The sequence below is a fragment of the Arachis duranensis genome, chromosome 6 (assembly GCF_000817695.3).
Source record: "Arachis duranensis cultivar V14167 chromosome 6, aradu.V14167.gnm2.J7QH, whole genome shotgun sequence".
In the NCBI taxonomy this organism is placed as follows: Eukaryota; Viridiplantae; Streptophyta; class Magnoliopsida; order Fabales; family Fabaceae; genus Arachis; species Arachis duranensis.
Window position 1 is genome coordinate 2811559 of NC_029777.3, and position 15568 is coordinate 2827126.

The 15568-nt window shown below is 34.9% G+C and overlaps 3 protein-coding genes across 3 annotated transcripts; all 3 read left to right on the top strand.

Annotated features, from left to right (window-relative positions):
- The first annotated feature begins 3987 nt into the window (after window positions 1–3987).
- Window positions 3988–8477, top strand: LOC107491970 (exosome complex component RRP41 homolog). Its single transcript, XM_016112915.3, has 11 exons — window positions 3988–4370; window positions 5918–6121; window positions 6203–6263; window positions 6335–6373; window positions 6489–6556; window positions 7136–7214; window positions 7304–7340; window positions 7518–7634; window positions 7764–7849; window positions 7966–8055; window positions 8155–8477. Exons 2-11 carry the CDS (start codon window positions 6021–6023, stop codon window positions 8200–8202), a joined length of 726 nt encoding a protein of 241 aa, XP_015968401.1. The 5' UTR covers window positions 3988–4370; window positions 5918–6020; the 3' UTR covers window positions 8203–8477.
- Window positions 8478–9233: 756 nt separating this feature from the next.
- LOC107491969 (GDSL esterase/lipase At4g01130) lies at window positions 9234–11681 on the top strand. Its single transcript, XM_016112914.3, has 5 exons — window positions 9234–9606; window positions 10107–10316; window positions 10745–10899; window positions 10967–11240; window positions 11333–11681. Exons 1-5 carry the CDS (start codon window positions 9360–9362, stop codon window positions 11575–11577), a joined length of 1131 nt encoding a protein of 376 aa, XP_015968400.1. The 5' UTR covers window positions 9234–9359; the 3' UTR covers window positions 11578–11681.
- Window positions 11682–12826: 1145 nt separating this feature from the next.
- LOC107491782 (BTB/POZ domain-containing protein POB1-like) lies at window positions 12827–15122 on the top strand. The gene is made up of 6 exons (XM_052262756.1): window positions 12827–13040; window positions 13168–13284; window positions 13550–13665; window positions 13758–13821; window positions 13917–14196; window positions 14285–15122. The coding sequence occupies exons 1-6, from the start codon at window positions 12827–12829 to the stop codon at window positions 15120–15122; spliced, it is 1629 nt and encodes a 542-aa protein (XP_052118716.1).
- The last annotated feature ends 446 nt before the right edge of the window (window positions 15123–15568 follow it).

Below are 15568 nucleotides of genomic sequence, written 5' to 3' on the forward strand. Positions count from 1 at the left end.
TAATTCGGATTTAATTAGATTCTATCTTTTACAAACTGCTGGATTGAATCAGATTTCGGATCTATTTTTCATAACCGATCCAATCCAATCCGCACCGCACAATGTGCTATAATATTATTATTTTATTATTATATTTACAATTATACTTATAACATGTTCAATTTGTTATATATTTTTCTATTATTCATGTAGTATTATTATTTAAAATTTGATGTTGAGACTTATTATATGTATTTAATTTTTTTATTTAAAAAATCACAAATCTAAACCGATACAAATTGCTTGTAATCGGATCGGATCGGATTTCCAAAAAAAATTTCATCCAATTCAAACCGCACCGCATATAGATTAAGCGTTCGAATCAGATGACTTTTTTCTTAAAATCGAACCAAATCATACGGCGAACACCTCTAGTGTGTATTATAGAAAATTTTGAATCTATAATATCTTCTATTATTCATTAATCCAATATAGCACTGTTAGGCAAGTTTGTCTAGCAGTTTTTTAAGTGTCCAAAGAAACTTTGGGTTCAAATACTTGCTATGAAATACAAGAAAAGAGGCTTGTCCTCTTATAAGAATGCTTCTTATATTTGGACAAGTGTTGTGAAGGCTTATCAAGTTTTGAAAAAAGAGTTTTTCTTAGTGTATTGGTTCTCTAAATTGTTCCTTTTGGTTTTGATTTTTGGAGAAGAGAAAGTGCTTTTGCAAATGAGTTACCATATGTCCACATCGCAGATACTAACCTTGCTATTGGTGATCTTTAGAGAGATAGTTGTTGAAATTTCAATGAAATTTACACTACTATACCTAATGTTTTGTCTCTAAATATTAATTCTTACAATCTTGATGTGGAATCTGGGGATATAGCAGGTTGGAGATCGGATGCATCAAATTCAAAAATTTACTCTTCTAGTAGTAGTTACTTATAGCTTTGCAAGCACAAATATGGATGGGAGAAGACTGAAGAGTGGCTCTGACTTTGGAGAACCCAGTTTCCTGAGAAATTTAAATTTTTTGTTTGGCTTTGCCTCCATAATGCTCTTCCAACTATTGTTTTTAGACATCACTGTGGACTTTCTTCTTTTGATTTATGCCCACGTTGCTCTCAAGCTCCAGAAACCATCCTTCATTGTTTGCATGATTGTCCAAAAGCTAGTGCAGTTTGGCAAACTTTACAGTTTAATGATGTTCACTGTCCATCCTTTAAACAGTGGGTATCTGAATGAAAAATTGTCAATGCTATTCTTTTCTTCTCTGATCTTTGGTGGATTTGGAGAGACAGGAATAATGATGTTTTCAATCCTATAAATTCTTGGCCTTTTAATAAAGTGCTATAATTAATCTCAGCATCTGATAAGGAATTAAAGTCTTTGTTCACTAAGTTTAACGGTATCCATTTATCTTTCCCGAGCTCATCTTGGTCTCTTCCTCCTGGGGGGATGTTTAAGATTAACAATGATGTTAGTATTCATGGCGATTGTGCTGGTTTTGGCTGTACTATTAGAAACTTGGATGGTGCCTGGCAAGGTGGTTGTATTGGGGTTCTGTCGCTAGGAATGATTCTTCGTTGTGAACTTTTTGCTATTTGGAGGGAATTACTTTTGGCTTGGGAGGCAGGGTACAGGCAGGTTTCTTGTGAGACAGATTGTTTGGAAGTTTTTCTCCTAGTCCAAGACTGTTTTACTAACATCCAAAGTGCTGATCATGATTTAGTTTCTAAAATTCATGATATTTAGACTTGGAATTGGAGAGCTGATGTTAAGGTAATTCAGAGATTAGCCAACCATGTTGTGGATGCTATAGCAAAGTTTGCATTAGTGAACATTATCCTCAAACTGAGTTGTTGGAGCCTTGGGATGAGCTTCGCGTCTTACTTACAAGGGACTTAGCTGTTGGTTTTTAGGAGACCTTCCTCTCCATTTTGTTTCTTTTGTTTTCTTTTCTCTCTTGTCTAGTAAAAAAAAAAAAGATACTTATAGAACATAATTTATATTTCCTAGCACTAGTATAAATATCCTAAAATATAGCAGCATGGCAGAACAACCATCCTATATAAAAATCACAACACAAAATAGCAGCATAGCAAAACAACAATCCTAATCAATAATCAATTAATCATTCAATTTAAGCACAATTAAGTCACAAAACACAAAACAACAACACATCACTACATATAAAAATCACCAAATACAAAACAACAACACAGCAAAATAGCCATAACTAATCAATAATCAATTAATCATTCAATCTAAGCACAATTTTAAGTCATTAAGACAGTCACAATCTAAGCACAATCGAGTCACAACACCAAAACAAAAGACAGCAGCACAATTTTAATGAAGATTAACAAGATTAACCAGTGAACTAAATCAACTAAATTAGCACAAATTTTAACAAAAATTAACTAGCAAAATAAATCAACTAATCATTCAATGATTCAATCCAAAACAAGAAATAAAGTATAATACATCTAGATTCAAATTTCAATCTGAGTAGCATTAGTGGAATCCAAAAATAAACAATGTTTTGAGTAAAGAATGAAGAATGAAAATTAAAAAAAAGAAGCCTTTGCCTTCGTTCTGAAGGGTCTAAGCTGAGCGGCAGAAGTGCGACGGAGACGGAGACTAGGCGACGAGCAGGAGGACGGACGGCACAGAAGAGAACGAAGATTCCGAGCAGTGAGCATTGACCTTCGAAGGACGACTGTGAGCAGACGACGTCGACAACAGAGAACGAAGACTAAGAGCCAACATGGGTTCTTCTTTGGAGGACGCCGACAGAACAAAGAGAGGAGCCCCTGACTGCAATGGACGACAGTGAGGCTAGGGTTCCGTTTTTGTTTGGGAAGAAAGAAGGAGATAAAAAAATCGGAGAAGGGGGCTCTAGGGTTGGGAGGAGAGGCTTATGTGCTTCACACATACCCCTGACTACCACGGACAGCGGCAGTGGCTCACTTCTAGTGGCTTGCGACAGTAAGGCTAGGGTTTCCGTTTCTTTGGAGAAGAGAAAGGAGATGGAAGAATTGGAGAAAGGGTTGGTTGTGGACTAAATCCCCATTTTGGTCCCTGAGATTCACGCGATTACTCATTTTGGTCCCTGAAATTCAAAATTACCCATATTGGTCCTCTAGATTTAAGTTTAGGCACCAATATGGTCCATCAATTCTTTCGGACGATAACTAGGCAAACGAAGTGCTGAGATTGCACCCTTCCTACCATGATAGATGATGAGTAAACGACATCGTTTACCGTTGCTGTCCAAACAAGTTAGAAACAAAGAATAGTAGAGGTAGAGAAAAAGACGAATACTTTATTTTGGGTCTCCATTGTTTCTTCTCCCTTTATATACAAAACGACGATATTTCTAACTTGTTTGGGTACCAAGGATAAACGACGTCGTTTACCCATCATCCAACGTGGCAGCAAGGGTGTCATCTAAGCACTCCGTTTGCCTAATCATCACCGGAAAGAGTCGAGGGACCACATTGGTGCCTAAACTTAAATCTGAAGGACCAGTATAGGTAATTTTAAATTTTAGGGACCAAAATAGGTAATCGCGTGAATCTCAGGGACCAAAATGGATATTTAGTCGTTGGTTGTGGCTTCAAGCGTACTTCTTTTTGGTGTTGTTTAACGTGAAACCACATCGTTTGATGTGAACCGGCCAGGTCTTAATTCGATCTGACCGAACGATTTTCAACCGGTTCAATAGTTTAAATTCGATTTTTAAATTAATGATTTTGCATGACAAATCGAACCATTTTTTATTGAAGTTATGGTTAATAATTAGTAACATATTTTTTATTTTAAAGATGAATGTAAATCATAGTTATCAAATTCGACTGGATTCGGTCAGTTTATTAGAACCCGACCACATGTCATTTGGTCGGGTTGAATTACTTATCGAATCGAACAAGTATTAGATCTCGTGGAAACTGGTTCCACCAGGCCACTTAATGCAACCCGGTCCGGGTTGTGTTTCTCGTCTCTCCCCTCATCTCGGTCTGGCACTTACCGTTTCGGACTCGGCCACTCGTCTCGCTCTGTGTCCACACAGTCTCAAGCGCAGTCGCCGCCTTCCTGCGCTCGCTTCGCCGGCGGCAGAACCCAACGGAACCAGCTTCCTCACCGTCACCGTCTCGCACCCAACTAGCGCGCCTTCCCCGCGATTGTCGTCGCCGCGGCAGAAGCAGCAGGTCCCGGGGCCAGTCGTCGTCACTCTCGGTCTCGTCACCGTCTCGCACTCAGACGCACGCCTTCCCTGCGTTCCTTGTCGCCGGAAGCAGAGGCATCAGGTCCTGGTGGGCTGATGTTCGTTTGTCTTCTTGGTTCGAGCCTCGCCGTCATCTTCCTTCGCGCAACTGATTTGGTGAGTTCCAACAAATTCCCCCTTTCTTTCAGTTTCAATTTTGTTGCTGTAATTCATCACTGCACCTCTGATTTTGTTGCTGAAAGTTGAATTTGTTGCTGAAAATTGAGTGTGTTGTTGAAATTTGTTACTGAATATCATGTCACTTAACATAAATTTGTTCATTGCTGAATGAATTTGTTACTGATTTAATGTTGAGTTTGTTGATGTCTTGCTGAATAATCACTTCGTTAAATTTTTTTTAGCTAAAAATCATTTAAATTTGTTACTGATCTTAATCACTGAAGATTGAAGCTATTGTTGTCTTGCTGAAATAATCACTTAGCTATATTTTTTGTTGCTGTAAATCTGTAAATTATTTTTTGAGCTAAATCTTTTGCTGCCGAAAATTATTGTAGTTAAAAATGAAGTTCATGTTTTTTGCAACTCAGGATAAAATTGTTTAGTTAAATTGTTCTGTTTGTATTATTATGAATTATTCTTGGTATTGATTTGTGAAACATACACAAATGTAGATATAGATGCAAATCAAAATGAAGTAAATGTTGGTCAAGCTTTAAATTTGTCCTATGAAGATATAGATGCCGACTTTCAGATCATTCCTCGGATTTGATTTACTGATTGTTATTAATATGTTTAAGAATTGATACTTGATTGTTATTAATATGTTTGTGAAGAAATGTATTTTAAGTTTTAACTTTTGATGGTAATTTTATTTTTATTTAATTATGACCGGGTCAACAGAGTGAATTGGTGACCCATCGGTTGACCCGGTGTTCTGGTCGTATGACCGGATTAATTACCGGTTCGGTTTTGATAACTATGATACAAACTTGTTTGTAAGGCAGTGGTTGTTTTTAGAGTTGATATGGGACTAAGACTTAAGATTGTGTTTGTGGTTAGAGACCGCAACGGCTAATGGGACACAATTTTAATTTCTTTGGTAACTCTAGATAGCGGAAATCTGAAATTTTTAGGATTTTTGATACTGAAACTTTAATAATAATTATTTTTAAAAATTCGCTTATTTAATTTTTCAAATTCTAAATCTGCCTCTCAATCTTTATATTTATCTTAAACGGAATATAATACTTAGACATAATTTAATCTAGTATATTTTACATGAAATACAATAGTTTCTATCTCTCAGTTTTTGTCTCCATTCCAAACACAACATAATTGACTAATTGTTACTCTTGGTGATGGAAAATTATGAATTTGAACGTAAAATTAGCATTGACGCAATGATTTATTTACATTTTGTTTTCTTTTATTTATGAAATTTGATATTTAAAATAAATGTAAAATTTTAATTATGAAATACAGATAAATTATTATATAAAAGTGTAAAATTTTAAATTTTATTATTATATAAATGATTAAATTTAAATATTTAAAATTTTATTCTGTATTTTTAATAATTTTTATTTTATATTTAATTAAAGTGATTCATCTACGATTTTTGGACTATTAAACTATTGAATCGTTCATTTAACAAGTTGGATGACCGGTTTGATTAATTTGCCCTTCTCTAATTCCTGTTACAGTGTTACTCCAGCAGCTCAGAATCGCTGCACCAGCTCAGCTTCCTGCGCCACCACCTCTTGCCACCCACTTGGTTCTTCTCCTGATTAAGGAAATTGAAGGAAGATGGAGTATGTGAGCCCTGAAGGACTTCGCTTGGACGGTCGCCGCCCCATGGAGATGCGGCAAATTCGAGCCGAGATTGGTGCTGTTTCCAGAGCTGATGGGTAATTCTTTTCGTGCTCTTCAAACCTCTTAATTTCCAAATTAGGGTTTGGCTAATGCGTGTTTTTTGTTTTTGGAACCAGTTCTGCTATTTTTGAGATGGGTAATACCAAAGTGGTTGCTGCTGTATATGGCCCCAGAGAGGTAAATAACCCTTCAATTTGCATTTCAGCATTATCTGATATGATTTCTGTATTAACTTGTATGCCTTTCAGGTCCAAAATAGGAGCCAGCAAATGAGTGACCAGGCTCTGGTGAAAAACATTTTTTTTCTTGTCAAGTTATTATGCATTTTGTGTCTAGGTAGTGTATTTTGCTGGATACCTAATTGCTATCTCTCTATCTATCTGCTTCTCATCATCTCTGCAGATTCGATGTGAGTACAGCATGGCTAACTTCAGCACTGGAGATCGCAAGAGGAAACCAAAGGGTGACAGGTTTTCTCATATGCTTTTGCTTTAATTTAATTCCTAGTTCTTTTTTGTTTGGCACTGTTTTTAGTTATTTATAATTGTTGAAATAGTAGCTCAAGACTGAATTGGATGATGCAAATAATGCTAATATTATGAAACAGAACACTGAACAATATGTCAGCAGTACATAACATTCTAATTTCAATCGGTAGCAGTAGAATATGTAATGTGTGAACTACAACAGTGCAATGCTGAATTTGGAGAACACTAGAATCTTTGTACCACAATTAAATTTAGCAAACAAACGAAGGAGTCACTGAGATATGTAAGTAGCCAACTTGAGCAACTAATCACTGATGTGTCCAAGTGAAGGGTCTTTAAGATATCTTGGTTTGAGAAGAGTTGACAGTACAGAAGAGAATTTGGAAAGGAAGGAGAAACTTAGGACATACCATTCCCCACCAATATACATCTTATGACACTTCAATTTTTTCTTTTAGATTGTGTTAAACTGGTTCTTATGGCCAAATTGCCAGGTTCTTTAACACTAGGAGAATGACCTCTTGCCCTTCTTTTTCTGATGGGATTTTTCTCTTGCTACAGGAGATCAACTGAAATTTCTATGGTTATTCGACAGACTATGGAAGCATGCATAATGACACATTTAATGCCTCGTTCCCAGGTTCCATTATACACAGCTTCTGGAATCTCTTTTTCATTAATGTAAATTGTATATTTATTGTTTGTATGATTCATATATATCATTTGCAGATAGATATTTATGTCCAAGTTCTCCAAGCAGATGGCGGTAAGTTAAAACCTTATAATGGGATCTTGTTATCACCATTTTTCCTCATGATAAATATTTGTTTATCCTGTGCTCTTCTAATAATCTATCTTCTGTTAACAAATGATTCTTTAGTTTCTTTGAAGCTCTTCATTATTGACCATTAACTAACTCTTTTCCCCAATATTCCATGTGTAGGAACTAGATCTGCATGTATCAATGCTGCAACTTTGGCCCTTTCTGATGCTGGGATCCCCATGTGTGATCTTGTAACTTCATGTAGTGCTGGATACCTTAATAGCACCCCTTTGCTTGGTATGCACCTATTTTACTTGACTTTCCAATTGGCTAAATGCAAGTTTGTGTTTTCTTTTAAATTGCTCAACTTTTGTTTTAGCTTTGCGGCTTTGTAATTATTGAAACTTGTTGTATGAATATGGACAGATTTGAACTATGTAGAAGACAGTGCTGGAGGTCCTGATGTAACGGTCGGAATTCTGCCAAAGTTGGATAAAGTGACACTTCTTCAGGTTAATTTTCATTGCATCATTTTGTTTTTCATATTTCTTATAGTCAGTGAAAAGTTAGTTTCAGACCTTTTTTTTGTTATCCCAATGTGTATTCTTTCTTTTGTTGCTGGCTGTAGATGGATTCTAAACTACCGATTGACATTTTGGAAAATGTTATGCAACTGGCAACTGAAGGCTGCAAAGCAGTTGCAAATTACATCCGTGAAGTAAGTGTTGTACCTCAATTTTGTGATCACCTTCAAAGGAATCAAATCACGGCCTATTAATTTCTTAGCTTAATTCCTGATCTCTGTCCTGCTTAGCAGATTCTATTGGAGAACACAAAGCAACTAGAGTATCGACGGGGTGTATAATTCAGTGGCTGAAGTGATGTGTCCTTTTTGCTATCTACCTGGAAATATTTTGGCATGTGGGTGGTCTGTGAAACAAGAAATGCAGAGCTTGATGTTCTTATAAATTCATTTTGCCTTTGTACTTTCAGTGTTCTGTATCATTTTAGCAAAGTCTGAATTAAATGTTTGATTTATTGACTGAAACAAAATAGAGAATTAAGTTTCCCTGGATTCTGATTCTTAGGCTGTAATCTTTCCAGCTGAATTTGTCAAAACAATTTTGATGTTGCCATTCATTTCTTCTTTGGCCAACATATTCAATTTTCCCCGTCTTAATAGATAATAATGATTACGAAAGCTATTTGTAATTTATATTTACATATAGTTTATTTATTTTGAATAAAAACTGGTCAATAGGGTTAAATAAAAATCAATATTATCCTAGAGTGACCGTTATCTAAAAAAAAAGAAAGACAAGAATAATGTTTAGAGAAACCCGATTCCTCCATTTCAGAGAAGTTAATCAATACATCAGATAAATAGAATATTTACCAGCGAAAATGATTAATTGCTGGTTATAACTGAATAAAATAGATATACCACCATGTTTCACAGAATCAGAAAGCAAGAACTAATTTAAGTTGGTTGAGTCGTTCATTCATCTGCTTAAACAAGTGTTGCGGATTCGAATTTCGCCTTGTGCATGCAACAACCCATTAGCCAACGACAAACCTTTAAATGGAGCGGTGGATTAGTCCTTAAACCAAAAAAGAAAGCATGCATAGTTTATGATGGCTTGTGAATCTTGGTTTCCATTGATATCATTTAATTAACACTTAACACCATCATTGAATTCATTACATTCCAAGGTCAATAATGTCACTAACAATACTAAGTATTATTAACATCCTAAGCAACAATTACATAATCTGCTGCTATGTTACTATTAATTAATAGCAACACATCCAAAACATATGTGGCGCATGTTTCGCCTGCTATATATATGATTGCAATTGATATTGGATTATTTATGCATATAACAAGAGTGAGTATTGGGGCCATAAATTTTTTACCCGTTGTCTCAGCAAGAGAATAAATTGGTTGCCGTGTTTCCATGTATAGTACTGCTGCCTCTCCATTATATTTATAGTAGTGTACACATCCTTAACCTTAAGCTAATGAACAAGGTAGCTCCGAAAATGAGTTGCATCAATTTGGCATCAGTGATGGCCTTGTTGTTATGCTTGGTGGGTTTAAGTCACACAAAATGTGATTTTGAGGCAATCTTCAACTTCGGGGATTCAAACTCAGACACTGGTGGTTTCTATGCTGCTTTTCCCGCAGAGTCTGCTCCTTTTGGAGTTACTTTCTTCAAAAAACCAGCTGGCCGGGCTTCCGATGGCAGACTCATGATTGATTTTCTTGGTAATCTTTCATATTCTTTCTACCTTAGTTGGTTTTTTGTATCACCCATTTATAAACCAAGGGCAGACATATAGATTATAACATCTCATTTTGTTTCATTGGATTGATCTTACCACTAAACCAAAAGCTATATCTGTTAGTTAAGATGTTATTTGGTCATTATTTATTTGGATCCTGCTAAAGCAGAATACTAGCCTATAGCCGACATTATCCCATCCTTATTGATTATTAGATTTGTATCTTTCTTTTTCCTTAAGCAGTTCTCACTATAAGACAAGATTTTTATAGCTGGAAATATTTGTATGTATAGTAATGGATAGATTCTCAATCTTTATCTTTACGCCCCACCAATAATTTCAAAATGACTCCAAATCAATGTGTAATAACTAATATACAGTATTTCTATAGGAACCACTCAATTATGATACAGAAGAAATCTGGTTATTCATTGACACTAAATTACTGATATTAACAATTATATTTTACCTTTGATTTGGCAGCTCAAGCTCTTGGATTGCCATTTTTGAGTCCCTATCTGCAATCAATAGGATCAAACTTCAGACATGGGGCCAACTATGCAACATTGGCATCCACTGTGCTTATTCCTAACACTTCTTTGTTTGTCAGTGGAATCAGCCCTTTCTCTCTTGCTATCCAGCTCAACCAAATGAAGCAATTTAAAACCAGAGTCCTTGAATTTCATCAACAAGGTGCAAAATGTACAAACTTTCTAGTTCCCCAAATTTTATTTATTATTTAGACAAAGTGGCATATTAACAAATCCATGTATCTAGATATACACTAGCTCTGAATAGAACACTTTGTTCAAATAAACAGTTATTTAAGAATGGAAGCAGTATTATAGGAGCTTACTAGTTTTCTTTTCACAATGCCAAAACTGGCACCCCTTGTGATTTTTCTTGTGCTATCAATATAATAATTATAAAATAGAGTAATAGGAGTTATAGGATTAGTATTGTTTAGAATAGATGATGTGTCCTATTAATAGAATATTTCAGAGTATCTGAGTCTTATGAGCAAGAGTATTTCAGTACAATTAATTTTACCTTTCTTAGCTTTAACCCTTTAAGTTCTCTCTTTTAGAATTAACCTTATTTTAGTTCATAACATGTTGCAGAAGCCAAGCTTCCTTCACCGGATATATTCGGAAAATCGCTTTACACATTCTACATTGGCCAAAATGACTTCACTTCCAACTTAGGTGCCATTGGTGTAGGTGGAGTGAAGCAGAGCCTTCCTCAAGTTGTTTCAGAAATAGGTGCCACAATTAAGGTGAGACTCAACACCAACACAGATCTATTATTACTGAAATAACAAAATAATTTCGCTCCATTTCTAGGAACTATACCATGATGTTGGAGGACGTACATTTATGGTGCTCAATCTTGCACCAGTGGGATGCTACCCTTCATTCTTGGTGGAGCTTCAACATAATAGTTCAGACATTGATGAATTTGGATGTATGGTTTCCTTAAACAAGGCCGTTGTGGACTATAACAAGATGTTGAAAGAGACATTGAGAGAGACTAGAGAGACTCTTTCTGATGCTAATGTCATTTATGTCGATGTACACACTGTTCTGTTAGAGCTCTTTCAGCATCCAACTTCTCATGGTTCAAATCAACCACTTCTCCTTCATATCTATACATAAGTTTAATCACTTGAAATGTCTTTCTCAAAACGGTTTATATATTCTTTGGAACAGGGCTGAAGTATGGTACGAAAGCATGTTGCGGATATGGAGGGGGAAAGTACAATTTCGATCCAAAAGCTTACTGTGGCAATTCCAAAACAAAAGCATGTGATGATCCTTACAACTACGTAAGCTGGGATGGAATCCATGCAACAGAAGCTGCAAACAAGCTTGTTACCTATGCCATTCTCAATGGTTCCTATTCTCATCCCAACTTCCCTCTTCAGGAACATTGTCATCTTCAACCTATAGGTTGATGCACTTTCCGAATTAAAGGCTAAACTAGCTAGGAATAATGTTACACATAATATTTACAATATTTCTGATCTATGAGGTTAACTAAAGCCAAAGTTTGCTGTTATATTAGCACAAAAGAAATTGATTTGTATCCCGTTCATCTTTAGTTTCGATGCGTCATAGTTTTTGCAATGAAGCCACTAAAACTTAAGAGAAAGTGACAAAATGTCATGACCTTAAGCATAATATTATTTGATATAAATTAAAGATGAAAAAAAAATGGACTCTTGAGTACTGACAACAATCTTGTATTGGGCAAGTCAGCAGTCCCCTCAGCTACCAACTTATGCTTGCTTGATTTAATTATTAGTCCCTGTAAAGATTCCAAAAGAAAAAAAAAATTGTATATCTTGTAACTTTTTAATGTGTTTAAACAAAAAATGACAAGAAATATGATATTGTCATTATGCTCTGGCTCACATGATAATGAATCAAAAATTATTTTAGAGATTAATATAAGTTACATTTCTAAAGTTTATAAAGTTTAGAAATTAAATAGAAGTCATTAAAATTTTAGAGGGTAAATTAAAATTTATATATAAATTTAGAGATTAAAATAAATGGTGAATGCTATGGTGTCTTTGAGATTATGTCTAACTTACTAAAAAAGACAAATAGATAATATTTAATAAATTTTAAATATTTTAGTATTTATTTTCAACATTTTATTTTTTTATCTTTAAAAACAAGTTAGGCAATTTAGGCATCATAGTAAAAGACCGTAAAACTTACCTAAATATTATGTATAAAAAAACGCACACTAATAATGATAACTAGTAACGTACCAAACAAAAAATTAAGTGCGGACCATCCTCGTTAAAACCTCTATGATTTTTTCTCAATTTCCTTTTATCAGTTATGAAAAACCTTCACAGCTCACATCTACCCTCCTTGCATTGTCTTTAGAACATATAATAAACTAAATAACAAACCTAAAAACAAAAAGAAAAAGAGACAGTTGGACAAAGTTGAATAACAAAGAATGGGTTAGGGTTGGATTGAAGTTTTAAGTTGGAACCAAACCAAGACACCAGCTAAACTAACAGATATTGTAACTAGTAATTAAACAATAAAAAAGAGAACGAATATATTCTTTACATATTTATTAATCATTCAAAATCTGCTTCTCTAATAATTAATAATAGAGTAAGGAAGAGGATTTGTATTTGTTACGTTGGATCTGTTTAATTCGAGTCCGTGACAATAAGAATGGTGTTCAATCACTCTCGTTCTACTTCTTCGTGTAGCGACGTTGATTTTAGCTTTGCTTTTAATGATAGTAAATTCTCCGATAGAATTCTACGTATTGAGATCGTGGAAAACCTAGTTGATGATGACCATTGTCTTGATTCCGATGGTGATGATTATTGGAACCGCCATTACAAGAGGCAAGGTGACGATATCCACCACCGTAATTACCATGGTCTTTTTCTCTTTCCCACTCACCAATTATACATTTTATTTGAAGGCTTATAATACTTTGATCTTGTTTTCGAGGGTTATAATATTTTTGTTACATCTAGTTTCATATTTTCATATCTTGTTTGCAGTCGAAGATCTTTATGATGAACGAATTTTGAATACAAATCAAGCCGACATAGATAATTGTGTTCTTTACGAAAATCAAGAGAAAGAGACAACTTCTACAAACGAAGAACGTCTTTCAGGTATTTAAATATATAGCTAAAAATCTTAAATTCAAGTTAGTTAAATGCTTTTGTTAAAAGAAACAAAATATCAAATAAAGGCCATTGTTTTTCATTTTAATGTGTTAAGCAAGCTTCTAACTGAAAAATGGAATTATTATTAAGAAAATGCATGTATATATAAAACAAGAACATTATTATTCTTCTTTCACTTGGAAGTAAATACATCCTTTGTTGTTAGTGTTTACACTTTATTTGAGTGGGGTTCCATCTATTGTCGATATAGGTGATGAATCTTCAAATAACAATGATTGGAGTAGTGATTGCTCCATAGATGTCAGAGTTAGAACATTATATATTAGTTCTCCTATCTTGGCTGCTAAAAGTCCTTTCTTCTATAAGGTAGTGACATTTATTCTTTAATTTATTCGTTAGATCTGAATATTCTTCCCAATATGTTCACTAAATTATTAGTGTTATTGTTTCTTTTGTAGCTTTTCTCAAATGGGATGAAGGAGTCAGAACAGACACATGTTACACTAAGAATTAATGCCAGTGGTATAGACATATACATATACTAACAGCTTCTCTTTTTCTTCTTTTATTTTTTTCATATTAATTATATGTTCTTGTCTCTGCAAAAAATGTTACAGAGGAAGCAGCAGTGGTGGACCTTCTAAACTTTATGTACACTAATACGTTAAGCGCTTCTTCAGCAACTGCATTGTTGGATGTGTTAATGGCTGCAGACAAATTTGAAGTTGCTTCATGCATGAGATACTGTAGTCAATTATTAAGGAACATGCCAATGACATCTGAGTCTGCGTTGCTTTACCTTGAGCTCCCTTTTACTCTCTTAATGGCCGATGCAGTTCAACCATTGACTCATGCAGCAAGGCAGTATCTTGCTTCAAGATATAAAGATATATTAACGTAATAATTAAGATTTCTTTTCTCGTCCAATTCGCCTTCTTAAAGCCGCGTGTCTCTGTCTAACAGTTTAAACTTTTGGGATGAACAGCTTCCAAGAAGAGGTCATGAGCTTGCCCCTAGTCGGAATAGAGGCAATTCTATCAAGTGATGATCTACAAATAGCATCAGAGGATGCCCTATACGACGTCGTTTTGAAGTGGGCTAGAAGCCAGTATCCAGATCCAGAAGAGAGGAAACACGTGCTTAGCACGCGCCTTGCACGCTTAATCCGTTTCCCTTACATGTCATGCAGAAAGCTAAAGAAGATCTTATGCTGCAACGAAATGGAGCGAGAAATTGCGACCAAGCTTGTATTCGAAGCACTGTTCTTCAAGGCAGAGGCTCCACATCGGCAACGGATTCTAGCGGAGGCAGCGTCAGCAAGCAAGGGAAGTAGTAGCATGTTCGTGGAGCGGGCATATAAATACCGTCCGTTGAGGGTGTTGGAATTCGAGGCTCCAAGGCAGCAATGCGTGGTTTACTTGGATCTGAAGCGAGAGGAGTGTGCGAATTTGTTCCCATCCGGTAGGGTTTATTCTCAGGCTTTCCATCTGGGTGGACAAGGGTTTTTCCTCTCCGCGCATTGCAACTTGGACCAGCAAAGTTCCTTCCATTGCTTTGGATTGTTCCTTGGAATGCAAGAAAAAGGGTCAATAAGCTCCGTTGACTATGAATTTGCGGTGAGGTGTAGGCCTACGGATGAGTTTGTAAGCAAGTATAAAGGGAATTATACGTTCACTGGGGGAAAGGCAGTTGGCTATAGGAACTTGTTTGCCATTCCATGGACTTCCTTCATGGCTGACGATTGTCTATATTTCATTAATGATGTTCTCCATCTTAGAGCTGAGCTCACTATTAGGCAAAACCCTTCACTCCACTCTACTTGATTTCTCTATGTAAAATTGTAAATTACTCCTTATTCTACTGTTAATATCTATTTAACATATAAAAAGAAAAATTAATAATGTACATATATATAAGATAATAATGTACATAAGAATTATTATTCTCAAACATCTAATATTTCTCTATTGTGTCCCATTATATTTTTTTCCCAATGTGGCATAATAATATATATAGTTTCTTTCTTTATTATATTATGAATTAGATTTTTTTTCCTTTCTATGACATCTTTTTTTAATGATTTTATACTTTTAATGTTAACGTTATTATTTTTAGGTTAAATTATTTTGTTAATTACTATATTTTTACTAAATTTATAATTAAATTTTTACACTTTAAAAAATTTTAATTGAATCATTACACTAATTTTAAATTTATAATCACATGTTATCATTTTAAAAATATTTAGTTTAACAAAATATGATGCTGT

Bases quoted from the DNA above. Each gene is read 5' to 3' on its own strand.
- LOC107491782 (XM_052262756.1), top strand. From the start codon at position 12,827: ATGGTGTTCAATCACTCTCGTTCTACTTCTTCGTGTAGCGACGTTGAT. The intron at 13,666-13,757 runs GTAGTGACATTT...TTTCTTTTGTAG, and splicing joins AAAGTCCTTTCTTCTATAAG to CTTTTCTCAAATGGGATGAA. The intron at 13,822-13,916 runs GTATAGACATAT...AAAATGTTACAG, and splicing joins ACTAAGAATTAATGCCAGTG to AGGAAGCAGCAGTGGTGGAC.
- LOC107491969 (XM_016112914.3), top strand. From the start codon at position 9,360: ATGAACAAGGTAGCTCCGAAAATGAGTTGCATCAATTTGGCATCAGTG. The intron at 10,317-10,744 runs GTGCAAAATGTA...AACATGTTGCAG, and splicing joins CCTTGAATTTCATCAACAAG to AAGCCAAGCTTCCTTCACCG. The intron at 10,900-10,966 runs GTGAGACTCAAC...CTCCATTTCTAG, and splicing joins AAATAGGTGCCACAATTAAG to GAACTATACCATGATGTTGG.
- LOC107491970 (XM_016112915.3), top strand. From the start codon at position 6,021: ATGGAGTATGTGAGCCCTGAAGGACTTCGCTTGGACGGTCGCCGCCCC. The intron at 6,557-7,135 runs GTTTTCTCATAT...CTCTTGCTACAG, and splicing joins AGGAAACCAAAGGGTGACAG to GAGATCAACTGAAATTTCTA. The intron at 7,341-7,517 runs GTAAGTTAAAAC...TTCCATGTGTAG, and splicing joins AGTTCTCCAAGCAGATGGCG to GAACTAGATCTGCATGTATC.